This window comes from Callorhinus ursinus, unplaced genomic scaffold (genome assembly GCF_003265705.2).
Source record: "Callorhinus ursinus isolate GAN/ISIS: 27379988/994484 unplaced genomic scaffold, GSC_fseal_2.0 scaffold10, whole genome shotgun sequence".
NCBI lineage: Eukaryota > Metazoa > Chordata > Mammalia > Carnivora > Otariidae > Callorhinus > Callorhinus ursinus.
In genome coordinates, this window is record NW_027397072.1 from 32064905 (window position 1) to 32088143 (window position 23239).

At 39.3% G+C, this 23239-nt stretch overlaps 1 protein-coding gene across 8 annotated transcripts in view; it reads right to left on the reverse strand.

Annotated features, from left to right (window-relative positions):
* The window catches only part of DHX57 (DExH-box helicase 57), a 58579-nt gene that overhangs the window by 18277 nt on the left and 17063 nt on the right, over window positions 1–23239 (reverse strand). For all 8 annotated transcript variants that reach the window (XR_012379697.1, XM_025868104.2, XM_025868103.2 and 5 more), the window contains 12 exons: window positions 22264–22442; window positions 20516–20637; window positions 18550–18745; window positions 17865–17989; window positions 15055–15188; window positions 13938–13992; window positions 11469–11674; window positions 7412–7528; window positions 3420–3516; window positions 2449–2622; window positions 1614–1814; window positions 142–418 (listed from right to left, as the gene is read on the reverse strand). Coding sequence is in view for 7 of the 8 variants with exons in the window: in XM_025868104.2 (XP_025723889.1) it covers window positions 142–418; window positions 1614–1814; window positions 2449–2622; window positions 3420–3516; window positions 7412–7528; window positions 11469–11674; window positions 13938–13992; window positions 15055–15188; window positions 17865–17989; window positions 18550–18745; window positions 20516–20637; window positions 22264–22442 (1883 nt within the window). In the remaining variant the exon portion in view is untranslated. The remainder of the gene's footprint in view (window positions 1–141; window positions 419–1613; window positions 1815–2448; window positions 2623–3419; window positions 3517–7411; window positions 7529–11468; window positions 11675–13937; window positions 13993–15054; window positions 15189–17864; window positions 17990–18549; window positions 18746–20515; window positions 20638–22263; window positions 22443–23239) is intronic.

Genomic DNA, 23239 nt, shown 5'->3' on the forward strand with positions numbered 1-23239 from the left:
AAGTTATAGACATTGCGACCTAAGACTTCCCATCTATCATCCTCTTAAGAAAATGTGTGGGCAGGTTCATATAACCCTGAATCCCCCATGGTCCCCTTAGAGATCCCTGGACTCCAGTTTAGATGAATGTTGTTTACTTACAAAAGGAGACTTAAAAGCCAAACTGGCAGCAATGGTGAGGGCAGGATCCAGACAGCGGAAGATAGACCCAAACAGCATCAGTTTGCCGATTCTCACATCCACGGGCAGAGAGGCCAAGTGATACCCTAGAGGGGTCAGCTTTTCATCTGGAGTTAACGCTCCTAAGTCTCGTAATCGTATTTTTGAGGCACGGAGAGAGTCAGTGTGTGGCGGCTCAATGAGCCGAGAGAACACAGACTGAAGATTGTGAGTGCTAAACATCTCTAAAATTTTAATTCTACAAAAAGAAAACAAAATAGTAATTTGTCCATTTTATTTCTGGAGAGATGACACAGAAGAGTAAGCTTCTTTCTTGAACGAAAATAGTTGGTAATTTCCCAGACATACGCTTTCATAAGCCAGACAATGCTAAATACACTTTCTTTTTCTTTTTTGGGGGTGGGGGGGCAGCGGGAGAGGGAGAGAGAGAATCTTAAGCAGACTCTGAGCTGAGCATAGAGCCTGAAGCGGGGCTCGATCTTCCCACCCCGAGATCATGACCTGAGCCAAAATCAAGAGTTGGACACCCAACCGACTAAGCTACCCAGGTGCCCCTGAGCTGTTTTTAAATCATATGTACCATGTAATTACATTTTCCCCTCTCTTCTCCTCCCTCATGGGTCATTCAACTTCCAAAACTCTCAAATCTCCTCGCTCCTCTTCATTTGCACTGTTACTACCTTAGTTCAAGGCAACTGCTTGCCCAACTTCTTAAGACCTGACTGTGGACACTTAAAAGCAGGGCCTGGGTCTTGTATCCTATCTCTAGTGCTTAGCTCAACCCCTGGCAAATGGAAGGCTTTCAAAATATACCTGCTGGATAAAAGGGGAGTTACAACATCTTTGTACAAGTAACTTTTTTTGCTTTGGGTTATTATTTTATGGGCATACTCCCTCAAAGCAGTGACTGGGTCAGAGGGCATGGGTTCTTACTAATGCCAACCACATTTTCAGAAAAGTTGAACCAAAGGTTGCCCAACTTCAATAACACTGAGTTCGATCATTCATTCATTAAATCCTATTTTATGAAATTTGTTCTTCTTTGTTCATCTGGTAAATAAGAATGTTTCTCAAGTTATTTTTGTTCACTTTGCTCTGATAATGAGGCTGTAGATTTTTTTTGCCTTTGATGATTTAATATTGGTGTTGCCCCTAGCAGAAATTTCTTGATAAGTTAGATTACTTTCCTGAGTTACAAATGTATTCTTAAGCTCTATTTTAGGGCCATTCTTTGCAATGTAAGAGATCTTCATGTGCAGAAAGTTAAAACGAATGATAAAGGCAACACTGAAGAGCTCTTCCTTTGCAAATGAGTGAATTCATCCATGTCCACTCTCAGCAAAATGTTTCCTACTAAGAAGAAGAACCCATGGGACTTAGGGTGAGAAACATGTAGACCTTCCAAAAGCCAGAACACAAAGAAAAAGGTGTACCTCAGACATAGCTGTTCCAACGGCACTCTTTGGATCTCTGGTAGCTGCTGCTTTAACAGCTGGTGATTGAAGTGATGGCTGGTGAATAAGTGGAAGCAGACCCCAGAGGCAACCCGGCCCGCTCGACCCTTTCTCTGCAGAGCATTGGCTTGAGAGACGAAAGTATCCTCTAGGCTCTCCATCCCTTTGCTGGCGTCATATCTACAGAAAAAAAGAAAATGGAAAAAGGAATTATTTTATAAAAACATGGCTAAGACCCTACTTAGCATGGACGGAACAGATGCACTACCTTACTTCCACCAAAGGACAAGTGTCCTGTGTGTTCTCGGGTAGTTCAGTCTGTGGTGGGAGCACACAGTGCGGATTTCAGTGGCATCAAATGCTGGTGAACTACATACAGTTCCTTTATGCAAACTTTTCTTTTCTTTTCTTTGTATTTATTTGACAAATAAAAACTGTATATACTTAAGTGTGTTAAGTGTCTAAAACAATGTGATGTTTTGACATATGTGTGCACTGTCAAATGGTTACCGCAATCAAACTAATGAACACATCCATCACCACCTAGGTCACCTCTTTTTCACTCAAGCACATATAAAGCATATGGAAAAAAGAGAGGAAAAATAATTACTTCCAAGGTAAAACCTGAAAACTTTCCACCGCCGTTTGACTTTGAGACTAGGGCCCCGGTACAGAATCACTCATATACACCCATGTAGTTTTCCTAAAACATTTTTTCAAACCGCAATCCGTGCCGCTCAAGAGCATCGTCATTGACACGTCACTCTCACCGAGGCATCTTTAACCCTCCTCTTACTGTGCTGAAGGAGAATACCTCTTCTCTTTCATTTTCCCAGAATCGATGACATAGACAACATCGTCAATGGTTATGGATGTCTCGGCAATGTTGGTGGAAATTATAATCTTAGTTACGCCCACAGGGGGTTTTACAAACACCGCCTGCTGCTCTTCACTGGATAAAGATGAATGAAGTGGGTGAACCACACATCTGAAAGGAAAGAGAAGCACATTTAGTGTTCTAGCACTAAAGGCTGAAATTGGATTCATGGTGGGTGAATGTCTATTAAAATTAGCAATAGGGCTCCAAGTAGCAGCAGCTTCTCTACAACCTGCCCTCAGGGTCCAGCTCTTCTAAATGGAAAGGTTCCTTCCAAGCCTTACAAAACATGCACTCAGTTCTATGAACTAGAAACCTCGCACCACCTTGGGAAAAACTGGAGGGTAACTCAGTAGTAAATAATCAAGAGGACTGTATAGTTGCTATTCTACAAGTAACAAGCCTAGAGCACACTAACAGTAGAGAATCATTTTTCCTCTGTCTTTAAATCCAGAGAATAAGAGGCAATGATGTATGCTCAGAGGCTTCGTTCTTGTATTTCTAGGGAGCGTTCAACCCTTCAGGACTTGTCCCCTTAGATATGAAAACACACGTCTTGCTACTGGAAAAGAAACTGTTACAAATTACTTTATTCTCAAATGGCAGCATTTTTTTGTTGTTACTCACACTGGCTTCTCCCATGCCCCCTACGTGGCAACTGAAATCACAGGCAATTTTGCTGAGTCACTACGCTAAGTGAAAAGAAATATTTTTATTTAATGGATTGGGAATGATTGCTTCCCTGGAACAAATAGGTCTGTCTCCTTCCAGCTGGCGTACACAAACATATTCTTGAGGAGTGACACCAGGGTGTAAAGAGGGTGATGGCTGTCAGAGACTGTTCTGGTTAGTCATCTTTGCATGTACCTGCAACATATGGTCAAGGATATGGAAAGCAGTTAACTTACCGATGACTGCGTCTATTGTTGAAAAGAGAATTAGATTGTAGCTGTTCATATAGCATTTTGATTTCTGCTAGTCCCGGTAAAAATACAAGTATAGCACCTGGGTACATAAAAAGAATCAATGTGATAGATGCAAAAAAGGAAAAACTAATATGGACTATAGAGCTATTTTAAATTTTTTAAAAATGTAATAATCTGAGATTTTTTTCCACTGCCAATTTTCTTTGTAAAGTCCCCAGGGATTTAAATGGATAGCAGTATTTTTCATACATTATCTGACTTAACTCCAAAATGAATGGGGTATTATTATCTTTCCACAAGAGGAAAAACTGAAGTGTAGAAAAATGTAATACCTTAAGTTATACAAGAACCATTAGCAAAGCTCTTTAAACATACTTCTACTGTGCACTGGGCACTGACATTGTTTCTCTAGGAAGAGTTATCCTTCTAATCTTGTAAGACAGGAAGACTCTTCTATTAGTAAATAAAATCCATAAACATTTCACTGGAAATGAGAAAAAGAAAATACAATTGGCTTGCCAACCTGAAAATCTAAATTCAGATATATGGTGGAGAGGCAGCACATTAACTAACCATGACATATTAAGGGTTTATGGGCTTTTAAATTTTACATTAAAGGAAATAAGCAGTGATAACTAAAAATAGAATATTTCTGTGCCAAGTGTGGGCACTCAGCAAGTCACCTTCTTTTGTGCTTTATCCCTAGAGGAAATTGACACCATCTTCACTAGCCCCTCCTTTAATCCCACAAATATTTATTGGGTGCCTATGTCAGCTCTGTGCTAGGTACAGTGAAATATAAACCGAAGATCTGCCCACAAGGAACACAGGCCTATTATTTATCACAGTTATTCTCCCCACTAAGTAAATAAGGAAACAAAATTATTACAAAAATGGAACCCTGAAGGAGGCAAAAGATATCTTTGAGGGTTAGTTTCAACACTTCATAGTCTACAAAGCATGTTTACATACACTATCTCATTTGATCCTCACAACCACCCATTAAGGTTATTAGTACTTTCAAAGTGACTCAGTAACTTGGCCAAATGACAGTGTTAGTTAAGAGTGGGGCCTGACACAAACCTAAGGTTTCGGGCACCAAACCCATGCTCTTTCCATTACACGTTCCATGTTCCTCTCTACTAAAATACCACAAAATTTAAGAGTGGTAAAATTGGCTCAGGTCATGATCTCAGGGTTGTGATCTCGAGCCCCTTGATAGGCTCCGTGCTCCGCGGGGAGTCTGCTTAGTTTCCCTCTCCCTCTCCCTCTGTCCAACCCCCATCTTCCCCATGCACTCTCTTTAAAATAAATAAATCAATCTTTTTTTTTAAGATTTTATTTATTTATTGGAGATGCTCCAATGTCACAACCCTGACATCGTGACCTGAGTCAAAACTAAGAGTCAGTTGTTTAACTGACTGTGCCACCCAGGCACCCCATAAATAAATCAAGTGTTAAAAAAAAAGAGTGATAAGGGTGCCCGGGTGGCTCAGTTGGTTAAGCGACTGCCTTCGGCTCGGGTCATGATCCTGGAGTCCCGGGATCGAGTCCCGCATCGGGCTCCCTGCTCGGCGAGGAACCTGCTTCTCCCTCTGGCCCTCCCCCCTCTCATGTTCTCTCTCTCTCATTCTCACTCTCTCAAAATAAATAAATAAGTCTTTAAAAAAAAAAAAAGAGTGATAAAATAAACATATGGATGGGAAAAAATTTTTTGTCTATATTTTTATGTGCCTCCTGATCTGCTCTGCCCTCACAGCTTGGCCAGCTGTATTGGGAATACTTTTTTTTCAGGTTTATTTTCTTTTTCTTTTTCTTTTTCTTATTATTATGTTAGTAAACTCTACACCCAACCTGGGGCTTGAATTCACAACGCTGAGATCAAGAGTCACAAGCTTTACCGACTGAGCCAGCCAGGTGCCCCTATGTCAGGGATATCTTTAATATTCACAAATCTATCAGAGTCCCTACTCACTATATTTACTCTGCTTTGAATTCAGGTAATTACCAATTCAGGTAATTTTCTTTCTTTCTTTTTTTTTTTTTTTTGGTGAGTAAAGCAATAGAAGTTTATTAAGTGAAGATACAGAAAAAGCTCTCAAGAGTGTGAGGACCACAGGGTTGCCAAAGAGGGCCTTTAGGGTTGGTCTTTTATAGAAAGCTAACCAGGGAACTTAAATTCTTTTAACATCTCTATTGATAACACCTTCAATGGCTTACTTCCTTTTTAGGGGCTGGTTAGTCTTTTGTTGGTCACAGGTGATTATCATAAAGACACCCACCCCACACGACCCACCCCACACACCTAGGGCAGGGTGGTCCCCCTCTGAATTCACGTAATTTTCTAACAGTTCTTTTTGTCTGCTATGCCTGATGTTTTTCAACAATCATCTTTTCCTTTGGGATGAAAGAAGACATTAAGCCCAGTGATAATGCATTAGCCGACACTGAGTACTTGCCAAGACATAACAAACAAGGCACTTCAATCCTTTCATGTGGCTCATACAGCTCTATAGAAAATACCACGTAATGATTACAGTCTACGCAGACGAGGGCAGCCATTCCCACTTCTCTAAAGCACTGCGTAATGAGCACATGATGGAACTGTTTGATCAACTCACGATCACCCAACAATGGCTGCATCTATTCATGTGACAAATATTTACTCTGTACCTAAATATTCCAGGTGCCGTCCTGGGGTCTGAGGAACACACTGGTGCACAATAAATCCTTATTCTTAAGGAGTTTGCATTCTATTGAAGGAAACTGTCAGTAAGCAGTACTATAATTCTGGATATTGTGAAGTGCTATATTGAATATATATATTGAATATGGCACTTCATAATATAACTTTTGGATATCATGCTAGGGTAAGGGGTAGGCAGAGAAAACAGATATGGTGGTCAGAGAAGACTTCTCTGAAGAGAAGATATTTGACAGAAACCTGAGTGATGGGAAGGATTCAGTAATGAGAAGACTTGGGGGATAAAGGACTGCAAATGAGGTTAAGAAGGCCACTGGGGTGGGAAGACAGTGAGCAAGGGGAAAGTAGTGATTGCTCTGGGCCACAGTAGTAGCAGGAGTAACAGTGATCTCAGCAATAATACCAACGATGTATGTTATAATTGTAATGTTACCATTATTAGGGGTAGTAGATACTGTATGCCAGGCACTATGCTAAGTGCTTTACGTATGGTTTCTTTCTCACTTTTTAAATTTTTTTTATTATTATGTTATGTTAATCACCATACATTACATCATTAGTTTTTGATGTCTTTCTTACTTTTTAAAAAAGATTTTATTTTTAAGTAATCTCTACACCCAACATGGGGCTCAAACTCATAATCCCGAGATCAAGAGTCACATGTTCCACCGACTGAGCCAGCCAGGCGCCCCCTACATATGGTTTCTTTTAATCCTAAAAATAGCTATATGTCAGAGGAATTATGATAGTCTTCATTTCACAAACAAGGAAACTGAGGCAGAGCAGGATAAGGACTTCATCCAAGACTACACGTTCCTGAGTAGCAGAGCTAGAAGTTTATCAGGCTTCAAAGGAAGTTCTTTTAACCCTCCTGCCCTGTGACCTCCATGTACAGAGTCTTCGTGGAGTTCAGACACTCCTTTCCAGACTCCCATTTAGCCTGGGGCTGAGTGTTTACTATGTGGGTCACCCAGGCCTTCTTGTCAGCTTTCTTCCTTTCGGACTTTGTATTGTTAACATCTTTTTGCTCAGCGGGAAACAAAAGAGTGCTGAACAAAAAGGAGTTGGTGAACCTCAAAAAGTAAAAAGGTAAAATTTCCCCCTGAAAAGCCTAATAAGCAACATTACATGCAACTGGGGGTGCAAAAGTAAGGGTGGGGGCAAAGGCTCCAGGAAGGGAGGCCGCCCCCGCAGCACCCACTCTACCTCAGTGAGTGAGCCGTCTTCTCTTTCACCGTCTTATACACAAATTAAGACAAGAAGCGGTTACCTGGAGGGTAGGAGTGCTTTCCGTCTACAATCCACTCCAACAAGGCCTCTATTAATTCAAGATTCACCTTTTCGAAATCCATGATGGACATTGTTTTGATGACCGATTTGCTAACCCCTGAAAGAAAGGTAAAAATCAGAAGGATAATTATACCTTATTGAAGACAATGATGCCTGTGAACTAGGTGAGTCTCTTGATTTAATGACACAGATGTTCACACTTATGCACCAAAATTTTCTTTCAGTCTCTCAGAAAATACATGCTTACAAGAGCACTTTTTGCTTGAACAATGACTCAAAGAACAGGCACCCGACCCTGCTGGAAAGGCCCAGATCGGCCACGTTTTTCTTTCTTCCTTCCCTTCTTTTCTCCATCACACATTTATTGACAATTTAAATCCTAGAAACAAAATTCAAAGTCAAATACACTTTAGAAAGCTCTTCCAGATTCAATCAAGTCATGAGTCAGATCAGATGGAAGTCTAGGTAACAGTGATCCAGGGAAATCAACAGAGACCACAGCTTTTACCAACATCCTCACGACTGTGACTCTTAACCTTTAGGCTCCTTTGAGAAAAGGACAAAGGTTCTGGATCTTCCCTGAAAAATACATGTGATTTTAATGGCTTCACCAACAACCCCTGAATTCTAGTCACAGACTTTCAGGTTAAGGTCTCCAGTGCCTTTCTAATTTATCTGAGGCCTAGCGAAAGATACAGTTCTTTGGGCTATACTGTGTGCCTGAGCTCTTTTCAAAACAAATAGCATATTCTTGGGGAGACTAACTCTCCAAAGACCGCTGGCCTTTCTTCTCAGGTCTTCTTAATAGCCCGTCGCCCCGAATATAGTCTAACTGGAACAACTGCTGCAGGTGATATGAAGGAAGGGAAGCTTGCTATATTATGCTGAAGTTTGAAGAGGGGTAAAAGCAGTTTTAAACAATGTTGTTCTGGCAGTGTGAACTCTATGCTGGTCAAACGTGAAAAGAAAGGATGTGGTTGGGTGTGGAGGGCAGAGAAGAAATCATTTTTATATGTCAAGATTCCAAAAAGCATACTTTTCAAAAAGGAGAAGAAAGGATTAGCTAACAGAAAAAAAGAGAGTGAATGTAATTTTTTAAAAACTTATTAATAGTTTGGCAGTTTTTGCTAATCAATTACACACTTAAAAGGACGGTTATTATTATTTAACTAGAAAAAGTTTTAAAAATTGAGCTCAGAAACATTATCTAAGTTTCTGAGAAGTGAGAGAGACTTGAGATCAACTAGGCGCGGTCTTTCCTTGGTACAGGGAAAGGGAGAAGCTAAGCGGTCTGCCCATTACCGGACAGAAGCTAGTGGCAGAGCCAGGTTTCTTGACCCCAGATCTTCCATCCTCCTCCTTTAGAAAGAAGTTCTCAGAAGTGCTTTCTGAACTTTGGTAACCTGTGTGCTTGAAATCAGAAAGGCCTGGCTTAGATCCAGGCATAATTTTTATTTTATTTATTTTTTAAAAGATTTTATTTATTTATTTTAGAGAGAGAGAGAGAGCACAAGTGGGGGGAGGGACAGAGGGAGAGGGAAGGAGAATCTCAAGCAGCCTCCACACTGAGTGTAGAGCCCGGCATGAAACTCAGTCTCACAACCCTGAGATCATGACTTGAACTAAAATCAAGGGTTGGATGCTTAGCCTACTGACCCACCCAGGCGTCCCATCCAGTCATAATTTTTATTTTTTTTAAGATTATATTTATTTATTTGACAGAGAGAGAGAGACAGCAAGAGAGGGAACACAAGCAGGGGGAGTGGGAGAGGGAGAAGCAGGCTTCCTGCGGAGCGGGGAGCCCGATGTGGGGCTCGATCCCAGGACTCTGGGATCATGACCTGAGCCAAAGGCAGACGCTTAATGACTGGAGCCCCCAGTCATAATTTTTAAAGAAAATTCTGAAATTTCTGAAATAATTTAATAGAATAAGGAAATGGGAATTAGCAGCTGGTGTGATGTACAGAAAGAACACAAATTTTGGACTCAGGCATAGTTTAATTAGAATTACAAATGTGCACTCACTAGCTGGGCACTGTGCTATGGATTTGTATTATTTAATTCCTAAACAACTCCATTTTATTGCTAAGGAAACAGGTATGGAGAGGACAAGGAACTTGCTCAAGGAACTCTGAGTAAGCGAGTTGAGCCCAGGTCTATCTGATGCAAGACTATGCTCTCAACCTTACTTCTCAGGATGTTGGGAAGGTTAAGTGAAATAATGTTTAGGAGCTATGCATATCTTCCTAAACAGCAGAATGCTAGCTAATACCTTAATTCCTGGATGATTACCACTGCCCATGCAGGACTGGGAATATAGTCTTCAGAGGAAGGAGAAAAAGGAAAACTCACTTGTCTCTTCTCCCATAGAAGCAATAACAGGGAATTAGAGGCTCTTACTCCTTGAAAGGTAAATACCCTCCCCCCACCAAAAGGCTAAGAGGAGTGGGGTGGCAGTCCATGGAAGAGAGCAGGAAGGGCAGCTGAGACCTGTCTCTGAAAGCAGAAGTAGTACCCTTGGCGTTTCTATGTGTTCAGCCCAGCTTATCTGTATAGAAGACTATCTAGGAACAAAGAACAGTTAGGTGGGGTCTGGCACAGGAGGAGGAGAGCACCTAACAACATATATAAAAATGCTCAGCACAGGGTGGCCCCACAAAAGATGTTATTTGAAAAGCCCACGAGTAATGCTAAAACTAGTGGATAAAATTTTGAGGATATTATAGGATATTTAAATAGTCTCAAATCTCTCTCCACAAATGACTTATTAACTATAAAGGGAACAAACAGTAACCACACAGGGGAGACACCTAGCTGACATCACCCTAACCAAGTGATCAAAAATAACACCGCCAATAATGGGGCAAACCAACATCCTATGCCTCCTGATATGATGTACCGAGAAGGACGCAAAATTGTTTCTGTGGTTTTCTAACCAAAAACGAAACCCAAAAGGTTAGGTTTTCTAACCTAAATTTAATCATGGGGAAACATTAGACAAAACCAAATGGAGGGACATTCTACAAAATAACTGGCCCAAACTCCAAAAACTTCAGGATCTTAAAAGAAAAATACAGGCTGGGGAGTTTTTCCAGATCAAGAGAAACTAAAGACACATAACAACGAATGCAATATGTAATTGTGGGTTGGATTCTGGACTAGAAAAAAATAGCAATAAAGAACATTTTTTAGGGGTGCCTGGGTGGCTCAGTCGTTAAGCGTTTGCCTTCAGCTCGGGTCATGATCCCGGGGTCCTGGGATTGAGCCCCGCATCGGGGTCCCTGCTCCCTGCTCGGCGGGAAGCCTTCTTCTCCCTCTCCCACTCCCCCTGCTTATGTTCCTTCTCTCGCTATGTCTCTCTCTGTCAAATAAATAAATAAAATCTTAAAAAAAAAAAGGTGTGGTTAGCCTTTAAAAAAAAGAACATATTTTAGATAATTGGCAAAGTTAGAATATTGACTATGGATCAAATAATAGTATTATACCAGTTCCATGTCTTCATTTTGATCATGTCTGGTGTTTATGCTTTTAAGAAATACATATTAAAATATTAGGGATTAGGGGACATCATATCTGCAACTTACTCAAAAGGTTCAGGAAAGAAATATACACATGCGCAACCAAATGATAAAGCAAATGAAGCAAAATACTAATAATCGGTGAATTGGGGTAAAGGATATAGGAGAGTTTATTGTGTAGTCCTGCCAACTTTAATTTTGAATTTACAATCATATCAAAATAAAGTTATAAAATAGTGAAGAATATATTTATACTTCACTATTTCCCAATTTTTCTATAATATACACATCTTTTATAATCAAAAAAACCTACTGGTAAATACAGTAACAATTACATCTAATATGTGTTGGAACTGCTATTTTTCTTCTTTTTTTTTTTGGAACTGCTATTCTTCTAAGTCAAAGGCTGTTCTAATGAATTAAGACAATGTAGCTATGAGACAAGAGCCACGTTTTTCTTCCTCTGGATCACTGGTTTTCTTTGGCATAACTGTAATATTCCCCCAGGAAATGTGTTACCTTTATAGCGGGCCAGGAGCTGCTTGAAATCTAACTGTTGATCTGGCACTGCATCTTTGACAGAATCCTGGGACTGGAGGTGAAGAGAGAGCCTCAGGTCTTCCTCTACTTCTTCAAATGCAGTTCTGCTGCGCCTTGCTTTCAGCTTCTCCTTTGTCATCTGCTTCATGGAGCGCATATATGGGCTCCCATCCTGTAACACATACCTGAGGAAAGAAGACAAAGGAATGGGTCTGTGTGTATGTGGGTCTGTTGGCGAGAAATGAAAATTTTCACCAATTTATATGCTCATTCTGCAGAATGTTGCTCTGCTTCTGCCCAATTCATGTGCTACTCTTCCACCAGTCCAGGGTTCTGCTGGCTGGACCCTATTTCTGGGAGGGAACACACTGGGATGCTTTTGCTTCTGTCTCAAGATCATTCTGGAGGCAGTGAGTCTGAGTTTGAAAGTGAGAGGATAAAGACCAGGAAACTAGTTGAAAGATTAATTTCCCCAGAGATTCACATTCAGTGGAAGTGGGATGGGGCCCAGAGAATAACAATTGTAATAAGCTCCCTACGTTTGCTTATTGCTCACTAAAGTTTGAGAGTCACTGGTTTTGGGTTTTTAGCTTGACAATATTGTACCATTAAATAAACAGAGAATTGGGAGCGGAGCTTATTAGAAATGGAAGGGGCAGGGTGAAGGAGAAAACTTCTGAATTGAATTCAGGTGCCAGACATCAAGGGTATTTTACTTCTGGAACTCAGAGGTCAGGAATGAAGATGATGATCTGGGAATTCTTGGCACAGAGGTGACATCTGAAATCACATGACTCTAACAGAGGGATGAAAGAGTTTAACAGTGAGAAGGAATAATGCAAGGACAACACCATGGGGAGTCTTCAAGGTCAAAGAGTGGGAAGAGGAATCAGGGCTTTTTTTTTTTTTTAAATGTTTTATTTATTTATTCATGAGAGTCAGACAGAGAGAGAGGCAGAGGCAGAGGGAGAAGCAGGCTCCCCGCCCAGCAGGGAACCCGATGCGGGACTCGATCCCAGGACCCTGGGATCATGACCTGAGCCGAAGGCAGACGCTTAACCATCTGAGCCACCCAGGCGCCCAGGAATCAGGGCTTTCAAAGGAGAAAAATGATTTCAATGGAAATGACCATTTTCTGCCCATTTCTGAAATTACAGACATCTTAATACTCACACTACACTGCAAGTTCCCTGAGGCTTGCAGGATGATGATGATGATAATAGCTAACTTTTATAAAGCATCTGCTATGCACCAGGCTCAGTTCTAGGCACTTTGCACCTATTAACTCCAAGAATTAATTGATTAATTACTCCTCATAACAACCCTGTGAAGCAGCTATTAATAATATGACCATTTATGTATGATGAAACTGAGTCACAGAGAGATTAAGCTACTTCTCAATGTTACAGTCAGTAGGTAGAAGGATTTTCTTTTTTTAAATTATCTATTTAGGGGTGCCTGGGTGGCTCAGTCGACTAAGCAACTGCCTTCGGCTCAGGTCATGATCCCAGGGTCCTGGGATCAAGCCCCGCATCGGGCTCCCTGCTCAGCGGGAAGCCTGTTCTCCCTCTGCCACTTCCCCTGCTTGCGTTTCCCCTCTCACTGTGTCTCTGTCAAAAAAATAAATCTTTTAAAAAAAGTTATCTATTTAAGTAATCTCTATTCCCAACGTGCTCGAACTCACAACCCTAAGATCAAGAGTCACATGCTCCTCCAACTGAGCCAGCCAGATGCCCCTAGTAAGTAGAGGGATTTAAATACTGGCAGTCTATCAGCAGAAGTGGTCTTTTTTCTTTCTTTCTTTTTTTAAAGATTTTATTTATTTATTTGGCAGAGGGAGAGCGAGAGAGGGAACACAAGCAGGGGGAGTGGGAGAGGGAGAAGTAAGCTTCCTGCCGAGCAGGGAGCCTGATGCGGGGCTCCATCCCAGGATCCTGGGATCATGACCTGAGCCGAAGGCAGATGCTTAATGACTAAGCCACCCAGGCGTCCCTGGTCTTTTTCTTATTAAATTTTCCGTATATTTGGTCCTTCATCATTTTTTTTAATAGACTTCATTCTTCAGAGCAGTTTTAGTTCACAGCAATATTGAGCAGAAGGTACAGAGATTTCCCGATACCCCCATTCCCCACATATGCACAGCTTCCCTCATTATCAATATCCCCCCACCAGAGTGGTATAATTATTATAACTGATGAACCAACAGTGGTACATCATGAACACCCAAAGCCTATAGTTTACATTAGGGTTCCAGCCACTACTGACAATATATAATATTGTCTGTGAATTGCAAATAATTTGTATAATATTTGCTGAAAGGGGAAAACAAAATACTCAAGCAGAAAAATTAAAGAAAAATGAACACATCTATTAAAATGCTGGCACACTGAGATAAAATGGTAATTCTTTCAAAGACTTTCACCAAACCTTCATTAATGTCTTCCTTACCTTGTCACAGCAATTGCATCTTCCAGAAAAAACTGATCAACAGGAAATGTGCGACCTAGAAGAACAAGAAATTAAAAGAAAAAAGCCTCAGAATACCTGTTCAACTATCTTGAAATAAACAGTTGGCATATGTAAAATTCTCTTAAAACAAAGCCTGGCACAATAAGGGATGGTTTGGTCTGTAGTCTTAAAAATATCAAAAAAGAAAAACAAAAGGTTGGGGCGCCTGGGTGGCTCAGCTAGTTAAGCGTCTGCCTTCAGCTCAGGTCATGATCCCAGGGTCCTGGGATCCAGCTCTGCATCGGGCTCCCTGCTCAGCGGGAAGCCTGCTTCTCCCCTCCCTCACTCCCCCTGCTTGTGTTTCCTCTTTTGCTGTTTCTCTCTCTATCAAATAAATAAATAAAATCTTACAAAAAAAAAAAAGGAAACAAAAGCTTCTGATAATTGAAATTAGAAGGGATATAGATTCCAGTTCGTAAAAAAACCCAGAAGTGCATAGGTGGAGAGATGCTCGTTTATAACACTTTTAAACCTCTCACCCTCCCCTTCTCTGCCTCAGGGAACTCTGAACCATTCAACAACTAGAAGAAATAGTGCAATTATTCGTCAAAATTGTCCCCAAATTGTTCCTTTGGCAATCAATCGCAGAAGGATAGAGCAAGGCCCAAGGTAATAAATTAATCCCACAATGAGACTGTGAAAACACCAGAAGACATAGACTATTCACCTTCACTTTCTCCCAGAGTAGACCAATGCCCAGAAAGTTAGCTGAACCCAGCAGTGAACCAATATGCTTATACACAGAGACAACTTCCCTCTTTATGACAGATTACCATTATTAACTCACATTTTGATGTTAAACACAATGGAATGCTAGAAATCCTAATAACCTAGACTTTTTAAAAGAGCACATATAAAACTGAGATCTCTTAGCAAATGGATATAATGTTACTTCTTTATTTATTTCATTATATGGTCATAATTTTATTTGTTATAAATGAATCACTTTTCTAGAAAATAGGTATAAATACCTGTTATTTTATATCTCAAATTAACTTTAAAAATAATTATATTTGCTTATCAGAACAATGCATATTTAAGGATGCATTTTAATCACCTGGTATAGTAATAACTGGGCAGGAACTGAAATATTCTGAAAAGAGCTCAGCATTTAAAGTTGCACTCATTAGAATAACTTGAAGAGTTGGTCTCTGCAACACAATGTCCTTCAAGACTAGCAGCAAGAAGTCACTAAAGGAAATAAAAGAAACACCTGACGATCAAACAAATTCAATACATAAAAATGAATTAACTTCTGATGTATTTTTTAAAGATTCTATTTATTAATATTAATATTAATATTTATTTATTTATTTATTTATTTATTTATTTATTTATTTATTTATTTTTCAGCCAGGGCAGGCCTAGCTGAAAAGGTATCTTTGAGTAAAGACTTGAAGGAAGTGAGGGAGCTACTGTGAATGTCTGGGAGAATCCCATAATTGGCAGATTAATAACATGTGCAAAGGACCCGAGGTACATGCTTCAAGGACAGCAAGGAGGACACTGTGGCTAGAGCGACTGAATAAGGGGAGAGCAGCAGGAGATGAGCGGTGGTGATGCAGATCATGTCACGTAGGGCCTAACTTGGTGAGGACTTTAATAAGTCATCAGAGGATGATGAGCAGAAGAATGGCATAGTAAGATTTATATTTGAATAGAACTGTTGGTCTGCTCTATTGAGAATAGATTGCATGGGGTTGGGCTGAAGCAGGGAGACCAGTGAGGATACTGCTTTTCTACAGCACATATTATTCTACAACTTGGGTTTTTTTCACTATGTCTTAGAGATGTTTTCATGTCAGTATCTAAAGCTCTACTTTATTCCTTTTATCTGCCTCATGTTATTCCATAGAATGGGTGATTTTGTGTAGTTAACCACTTTTTGGTGATGAACATTTAAGTAGTTTCCATTGTTTTACTATTATAAACAATGCAGTCATGAAAATCTTTGTATATTCTTCATTATGTACATGTAGATATCAAGAAGTAGAATCACTAAATGCAATGATAGATCCTGTTAGTATTTTGATTGGTACGACACTGATTTTAGTTTATTTGGGGGATATCTTTTTAAGTCTTCACATCTAGGATCACGACACATCTTTCTCTGAGACTTACAGCTTTGTTTTTTACATAGGTTTTCACATTCATTGCTCAAAATACATCAAAAGTTGATCCCAGGGTCCTGGGATTGAGTTCCATGGCAGGCTCCCTGCTCAATAGGGAGCCTGCTTCTCCCTCTGCCTGCCGCTCCCCCTGCTTGTGTGCTGACAAATAAATAAATAAAATCTTAAAAAAAAAAAAAGGGCACCTGGGTGGCTCAGTCGGTTAAGCGTCTGCCTTCGGCTCGGTCATGATCCCAGGGTCCTGGGATCAAGTTCTGAGTTAGGCTCCCTGCTCAGTGAGGAGTCTGTTTCTTCCTCTGCCTGCCCCTCCCCCTGCTTCTGCTCTCTTTCTGTCAAATAAATAAATAAAACCTTTAAAAAAATTAAATAAAGTTTAATATTGTGTTCTAGGAATTATTTCTTTTTATTTTGATCTATTCTTTTTATATGCAAGTCTGCTTTTTAGTTTCTAATTACTTCATATTTCCTATTTACTAGTGTATCAATGTATTTATTTCTTTGAACAAATAGTCTTCTAGTCATATGTCTTCCCTGTTCAGTGTTTAAAAACTTTTTATCAGCAATAGTTGGAGACTCTTTTCATGTTTGTTTTTTTCTTTTTAAAATTTTGCTATTAGCTATTTTCTGCTGCTTTGTCAATCTGCCATCTTTACTTAGACTTTGTTCTCAAAATATTTATAATAGTATAGTCCTTTTTGGGAAAGTCTCATATTTTTTACAAGATTGTCTTTTTTTTCCCCATTAGTTTTTTGTTGTTGTCGTTGTTCTAGAAAATGATCCACAAACTATGACAAACTATGATTAATGCCATCTATTTACTTGGTCCTTCCTTTTAAAATATTGAAGATTTTGATTTTATATCCCAACCTTTAATGACTTCTAATTCCATTAAAATAAATTCTGAATGTTTTATTGTCCAGGGTATACAAGGCCCTGGAAGATCTGGCTCCTGCCTTTTCTACCTGCCACTTTTCTCCTTGTTTACGACAACCAGCTGCACAGGCCTTCCTCCACTTTCTGGGCTCATGTTGCCCTTTCCCACTGCAGTCTGCGAATGCTGGCCTTGCCTCCATCTGTCACATGGGATGCCTTCTCATACTTCAGATTTTAATTTAATCATCATCTCTTGAGAGATATCAGCTCTGACCATCTCAGGGATCCCTCTCCCCAAAACACAGGATCCTATTTATTCCTTCCCAGTACTTATTCCAATTCGTAAGTCTTTATTTATTTATTTATTTGTTCATTATTTGTTTTTCCTAGCAGACCATGAGAAAAAGGAGAACTACATATGCTTGTTTGCTATAGTATCCCCAGCAATTAAAAGATCATGTGGCACTTAAGACAGTCTCAGTAAATGTATGAATGACTGTCAGGACTGAATGACCAAATGAACGAAGAAGGAAGCACACACTGACCCATCTATCAACTATAGCATCGGTTACACCTGTTATTCCTACTAAGTACAGTGCCCAGCTCAGCATGAGGCCCAGGAGGGTGTTAAATATCTCCTGGTAGAAGATGTCCATCTAACAGGATGACTCCTCTAGTGATGAACATATGCCCTCCTAGCATTCCTAGTATTGTAGACCCTGTAGATCAGGAAAGCAGTTCCTCTTCTCTAACTTGGGCCTTCCTCTCTAGCTCTATGAAATTGAACCGGAAACAGAACAAAATTATTTCAGCCATGCCTTCACTTCATGTGTGTGGCTATTTGTTTAGAAAATCTTTGGTTTACCTTTCTTCTGTCCTCTCATGGACTTCATCAACAATGATATGGGTGACTCCTTGGAGAGCTATGTCTCCTTCCAGCCTTCTCAGCAGCACGCCTGTGGTGCAGTATAACAGTCTGGTAGCTGAGGACTTACACAGAAAAGGGCACAGAAAGCATTCATGGAATTTTTGCAAAAAGGAAACACTTTCAAAGCCAATATGGCAAAGCCATTTTGAATGGATAGGGACAAAGAATCTTGAAAATATCAGCGTTGCATTAAATATGAAACCACACTAAATGCATAGTTTCTTGCTGGCAACAACAGTAAAAGCTTTTCTACTTCATATCAAAATTTTAAGTTTAAGACTCATAAAAAGCATTAAAAACTTATTATAAAACATAAAAACAACAGCGAGTGATGAACTCAATTCTGCATTTGTCCATTCCTTATTTGGTTAAATGGATTAAGTCCCAGGTTTAAGAGTAAAACAGCACTTACTAGGTCATTTCTGCCAATGAAGAATAAAAGGTCTTTATAGAGGAAATGAAGTATACCCACACAAGAATTCTTATACCAAAATATTTCTAAAAGGTCTTCAGCCGTACTGAAGTATGTATCCCAACTTGCCCATGAGTCTCTAGACTCCAAGAACTCTTTATACTTGAAAACAAAATTTCTGTTATCAGGAAATAAGCAGAGTATACAAACCTTGACACTTTCTAGCCGGATCTGGTACCCCACAGTCAGACCCACTCTTTCTGTCCTTTCTTTAGCAACACGTTCAGCAACAGATATTGCCGAGATTCGTCGGGGTTGGGTACAGATGATGTTAGCCACTTTCTCAGGTGGTCCGTTCAGAGAATCATCCAGAATAAACTGAGGAATCTGTGTAGTTTTCCCACATCTGTATGTCAAAACAAATAAGTCCTAAAATGAGAGTTTTCAAGTGCTAATTAACAAAAAAAAGGAACCATGTGCAATGAGGGAAGTGAGAAAGCTAATTATAATAGAACTTGTTCAGCTTCATTTATCTTCTAAACTGACCTACTGACTTGTTACCTATAGCTCATAACTGCTAGGAATTTGCACTTGGATTAACATGACACTCATATAATAGTATCATTTATAAAATTGGGACAATTGAGCAGACATTAGATTAAGTTCTGTAAACACCTCTAGGAATATGAACTCTGTATTTGAATCCTAAAGAAATGGGAGTATTCTTTTATGATTTTATGTATTATCTTACTGATTTGGCTACAAGTGGACTGAGGTTAAAAAGATAAGAAAATGGAAGATCTTCAATTACTACTGTATCCAGTGAATCTGGGCACAAATGTAATTATTAGGTTGAATACCTTTGAATATAGAACGAAAGTAAGCCTAGAACCTGTCCCTGTTAAATAAGTTTGGATAACATATGAAAAGCGTGAAATAGGAAAAATAACATGCCCTAAGTTGTTCTTAAAAGAACAAATAAAAGCTGTAAGGAAATCAGAATAAATTTAGAAGAGGAAAATTTCCAAGTTAAATGTTCTAGAGGGGTGCCTGAGTGGCTCAGCTGGTTAAATAGCCGGCTCTTGATTTCAGCTCAGGTCATGATCTCAGGGTCCTGGGATTGAGGCCCCCCATTGGGCTCCATGCTCAGTGGGGAGGCATCAGCTTGAGAATTCTCTCTCACTCTCCCTCTGCCCCTCCCCCAGCTTGCATGCACACATGTGCTCTCTCTCTCAAATAAATCTTTTTTTTTTTTTTAAGATTTTACTTATTTATTTGTGAGAGAGAGAGAGAGAGAGAGAGAGCACACAAGCAGGGGGAGCAGCAGGCTGAGGGAGAAGCAGGCTCATGACCTGAGCCAAAGGCAGATGTTTAACTGACTGAGCCACCCGGGCATCCCAATCTTTTAAAATAAATAAATAAATATATGTATTTATGTATGTTCTGGAACTATCCTTTACATTAAAAAATGGGCCTGTTAAAAGCGTTCAGTAAGGGGCACCTGGGTGGTGCCATCAGTTAAGTGTCTAACTCTTGGTTTCAGTTCAGGTACTTATCTCAGGATTGTGAGATTGAGCCCCATGTTGGGCTCTGTGTTTAAGATGTTCTCTCCTCTCCCTCTGCCCCTCCCACTGTGTGCTCACATGCTTTCTCTCTCTCAAATAAATATTTAAAAAAAAAAGTCTTACTAAAAAAAAGTATTCAGTTAGACCTTTTGCCTTAAAATTGTCTCAAGGCAGGGGCACCTGGGTGGCTCAGTCATTAAGCATCTGCCTTCGGCTCAGGTCATGGTCCCAGGGTCCTGGGATCCCTGCTCAGTGGGAAGCCTGCTTCTCCCTCCCTCTCCCACTTGTCCTGCTTGTGTTCCCTCTCTCACTGTGTCTCTCTCTGTCAAATAAATAAAATCTTTAAAAAAAATTGTCTCAAGGCAGAGGAGTACAATGTCTGTAAATTCCTGGATGGATTTCTGAGTTTTGTTTTTGTTTTTTTTGTAATTTAGGTCTGTTGGCTGCAGATACGCAATATTATGTTCTGTGAAATGTTATTTCATATCTGACCAGTAAAACCACAAATAATAACAGCTACTAGTTTTTTACAAGTAGAACTGGTTATGGTAACCAGGGTACATACCATATTCATGGATGAAAGTTGCATTACAAATAAATTGCATTCTTACCCAGTCATACCACTTATAACAAGCACTTGGTGCTCACTCAACAATTTAAGAATGGTTTCTCTTTCTTCCCAAGCAGGGAGTGATTGTCTTTCTTGCAGAATTGACTGGAACTGTCTGGAGGCCTAATAACATAAAAGATAAGGTATCAGTTAGGTACTTTCAATCATCTTTCACAAAGCTCCGAGTGTTGAATCTGATAGCTTGACCCACCCTTTCTGCTCTTTCTTTAACAATTTGCTCAGAGATAGAAATTGTAGATTTGTTAGGATTGGATGCTGATGACTTCAGTCAAAAGGCTGCTCAGAGAATCAGCCAGAATAAGCTGTGAAATCTTTATGATTTTCCTACATCTGAATAAACTGCAAGATCTTATGAGAGAAATAAGCCATCCTGCTTAGCACTATCTAGCTCTTCCTAGCAGGAGTCTCTGCATCAGCACTATCCAACAGAACTTTCCATGTTAATGGAAATGTTTTTTTAGCATTGACCAATGTAACAACCTCTGACTACATATGGCTAGTGAGCACTTGAAATGTGGCCAGTGCTACTGAGGAACTGAATTTTAATTTTTATTTAAGTTTAATTAATTTAAATGTAAATAGCCACATGTGGCTAGGGGCTACCACATTGGACAGCGTAGTTCTATACCATATCAGATTTTTACTAAAGTCAGTAACAATAAGAGCACTCATGAAAGGGTTCTTTTTGGCCAGGTATCATATATATGTAACTCAGTCCGACATCCAATGGCCAATAAACATTGTAGTATATGTTAAAACAAAGGATGCATTTTTTTGTTTTTTTGGGTTTTTTTTTAGAAAAGTATCCAAGGTATATTTCTTATTTTTTTTAAATTTTATTATGTTAGTCACCATACATTACATCATTAGTTTTCAACGTAGTTGAAAATTGTTAAAGATGTATTTTTGAATCAGAAATTTATACTAACACATCATTTTTCTGCATATTATTTTATCATATAAATTGATTACCTCTGAACACAAACTGATCAAATTGTGGAATTTTTTGTTTCTACCATCTTACTATTTAATTATGCTGTGAATTTCTATTCACTTCTATTCACTATTCACTTTGACATTCTACAGGTATTACACTCTAATATGCGACAGTGTTATACTGTGTCAAAAATCAGAATCTGAACTTCACAATTACAAGAGCTGTTAGACGCATCTAATCCAAACCCCAAAATGGTTAAGCAACCTTTTGTCCTACACCCAACTCTGCCCTAAATGTTCACTCATAGGTTCTTTTAAAATAATCTTCTTGTGAATGGGATAAAAACAGCATGGACTTTAGGAACAGAGAATTAACCTGAATCCCTGTTGCCACCTACTAGCTATGTGACCTTGGATAAGTTTTTTATCCTGCGATTCTCTGAAATGGGGTAAGGCCCCTCCTTATCCTTCTCCTTTCTACACTATTTTTTTCTAATGTAAATCAGTTTTAATTTTCATTTCACTTATCAGATTGTCTAGCAGAGTACGAAAGCCACATGATTCTGAGAATATCTGATATATATGTGCGTGTTTCATTTTCACCAGCCATTGGATTTTCCAAAATATCTACAACATGCACCCAAGTTTGCTGTGGCATGCAGAAACTTTGACCACTCAGAGTTAAAGAGAACCAAAAGTAAGCTAGGGAGGGTAGCCAAGGCTTCCTAATTCCTAATCCGTTCACCCGTACATTAGGGAGGCAATGCTAGCCATTCTCTCAGAATACCCTACCTGTTTTATTCGGAACTGCTTGCAGATTTTAGCATTTTCAGCATGTACTGATTTTGCCTGCCAGTCATATCTTTTGGAAATCTTTTTCTTAAGGTTCACATAGCTTTCATTCTCCACTATAACTGGTGCAGGACCTTCATCCTCATCTGTCTCCTCCTCAGGTTCTGATTCTTTTTCAACTTGAAGGGGATAAAAGGAAACATTTTCGATATGGAGCCCTTTCTTTAGCAAAGGGGGAAAGTCACTATCTCATAAAGTAACAACAACAACAAAATCATAAGATGGAGAAAAAGTTAAAAGCTTGAATAAAGCAGGTGCATTCATTTCAAACAACTACTTCTACTGCTAAAGAACTTAAAACACATCTTCATATAAACTTTCATCAAGTACAAGTGGCTACTGCTAAACCAAATTAAAAACAAGGAAGAAAAAAATCATGGCACGCCTTGTTAATTCCATAGACTCTTTACATTCAAGGAATTCACTGAAAGTTTCAACTATTTGCAAGTGTTCCTAAAATCTCATGACATAAAACCACCCAGATATCTAGATAAATCAATAAACAAAATATGGCATGTTCATACAATGGAATATTATTCAGCAATAAAATGAAGTATTGATACATCCTACAATATGAATGAACCTTGAAAACATGATGCGAAGTGAAAGAAGCCAATCACAAAAGCCACGTATTGTATGATTCCATTTCTATGAAGTGTACAGAATAGGCAAATGCACAGAGACGGAATGTAGATTCATGGTTGTCAGGGGTTGAGGGAAGGGAGAAGTAAGGACTCACCGCTAATAAGTATGGGGTTTCTTTTAGGGTTGATAAAAATGTTCTGGAATTAGATAGTGGTCACGGTTGCACAAATCTGTGAATATACTAAAAACCCACTGAACTGTACACTTTAAAAGTAATGGTGAATTTGATGGTATGCAAATTTTATCTCAATAAAGCTGTTACTTAAAAAAG